General features: G+C 50.9%; 1 protein-coding gene across 1 annotated transcript; it reads left to right on the top strand.

Annotated features, from left to right (window-relative positions):
* Positions 1 to 277: 277 nt before the first annotated feature.
* LOC131238014 (malonyl-coenzyme A:anthocyanin 3-O-glucoside-6''-O-malonyltransferase-like) lies at positions 278 to 1,639 on the top strand. The gene has a single exon (XM_058236143.1). It carries the CDS (start codon positions 278 to 280, stop codon positions 1,637 to 1,639), a length of 1,362 nt encoding a protein of 453 aa, XP_058092126.1.
* The last annotated feature ends 216 nt before the right edge of the window (positions 1,640 to 1,855 follow it).

Here is a 1,855-nt window from a genome sequence, read left to right as displayed (position 1 = left end):
TTGTAGAGTTCATAAGATCCCTTAACCTTATAGAGTTAAGTGATCTAACAGAGTAGCATTTATACCGAGAGAACAGCCGTTCGATATCTAACAAAAGGCGTTTTGCCACATCACTTCAGTAGCCAAAAGGCCACTGAAGCGTTCAGCATTCAATCCGCTACCGGCCGCACCGTCGTGGGCCGTTATCAGTTACCAAGAAACACAAGGACAACCTCCCATAAAGGCCGTGCATCAACCATTGCGCCCAGACAAGATCTCTCTCTCTCTCTCTCCATCCATGGCAGAACCCCGGAACTTGAAGGTGCTAGAGGTTTGTAGAGTCAGTCCTCCACCCGGCTCGGTTGCCGATACTTCTCTTCCTCTCACCGTCTTCGACGTCTTCTGGTTAGTAATGCCTCCAGTCCAACGCCTCTTCTTCTACCAATTCCCTCAAAACTCTAATAAAACCCACTTCATAGACACCCTCCTTCCCAAACTCAAACATTCTCTCTTCCTCTCCCTCCGTCTCTTCTTCCCTCTCGCCGGCAATCTGATCCTCTCTCCCAAAAGCGGCGAGCACGAGATCCGCTACATCGACGGCGACTCAGTCTCACTGACCGTCGCTGAGTCGGACGCCGATTTCCACCGACTCGCAGCGAACCACCCAAGAGATGTATTGGAATTACATCCACTCGTTCCTCAGTTGCCCGTTTCTGACACTCAAAACCAACCCCTGCTAGCTTTGCAAGTTACCATATTTCCCGACTCTGGCATCTGTATTGGAACCAGCATAAGCCATGCGGTGGCAGATGGGAGCAGCTCTATGCACTTCATGAAATCTTGGGCTTCGATATGCCGGTCCGGCGACGAGTCATTAATCAAGTCGCGGCCGTTCTACGACAGGTCCGTGGCCGCATATCTCGACGGTCTCAAGAGATTGCGGTTAGACCAGATGGCTACTTTCAAACTCGACCAGGCCGCAGAGAGCTTAAAGCCTCGAGCAACCCCAGTCCTAGCCGCTTTCGTCATGGGTCGAGCAGACATCGACACGCTAAGGCAACGGGTCTTAGCCCAACGGAGCGACGACAGCCAGAAACCAATACATACTTCATCGTTCGTGCTAACGTGCGCATACGTTTGGGTTTGCTTGATCAGGTCACGTGGGGATGATGACAGGGACAAAAACGTCCATTTCGCATTTGCGGTGGACTGCCGGGCTCGACTGGATCCGCCGATACCCGCTACGTATTTCGGCAACTGTATAGATTTTTGTCTATGCAATGTGAAGGGGAACGACTTATTGACGGAAGACGGGGTGGGACCCGCGTCTGAGGCCATTGGGAGAGCAATACAAGCGTTGAATGACGGGGTCTTGAATAGCCTGGATACACTTAAACCGACAGCTAGTTCCATTGTAGTATCAGGGGAGAACTTCTTAACCGTTGCCGGGTCGCCCAAGTTTCGGGTCTATGAAACGGATTTCGGATGGGGAAAGCCTGTAAAGGTGGAGGTGATTTCGATTGAAAGAACTGGCGCCATATCTCTTGCAGAGAGTAGAGATGAAGAGGGAGGGATTGAGGTTGGCTTGGTACTGTCCAAATCCCAAATGGAGAGATTTGCTTCTCTGTTTGAGGAAGGTCTGAATAATCTCCGTCACTGAGACGAAATCAACGGACTCGGATTCGGTAGTGACCCTCCAGCACCGACGTTGTTTTACCCACGCCATCCACCCGTTTTGCCAATTCACTTCAATGAGGTAGATCCAAATCGCATGTAGACCACACCGGACGCGGATTGCATAATGGATGTAACGGTGCTATGTGGGCCCACTATGATGTATGTGTTCTATCTACGCATGACGATGTAACGGTGCTAT

The sequence above is a fragment of the Magnolia sinica genome, chromosome 2 (genome assembly GCF_029962835.1).
Source record: "Magnolia sinica isolate HGM2019 chromosome 2, MsV1, whole genome shotgun sequence".
Classification (NCBI taxonomy): Eukaryota; Viridiplantae; Streptophyta; class Magnoliopsida; order Magnoliales; family Magnoliaceae; genus Magnolia; species Magnolia sinica.
This window is presented reverse-complemented; position numbering and strand designations above follow the sequence as displayed.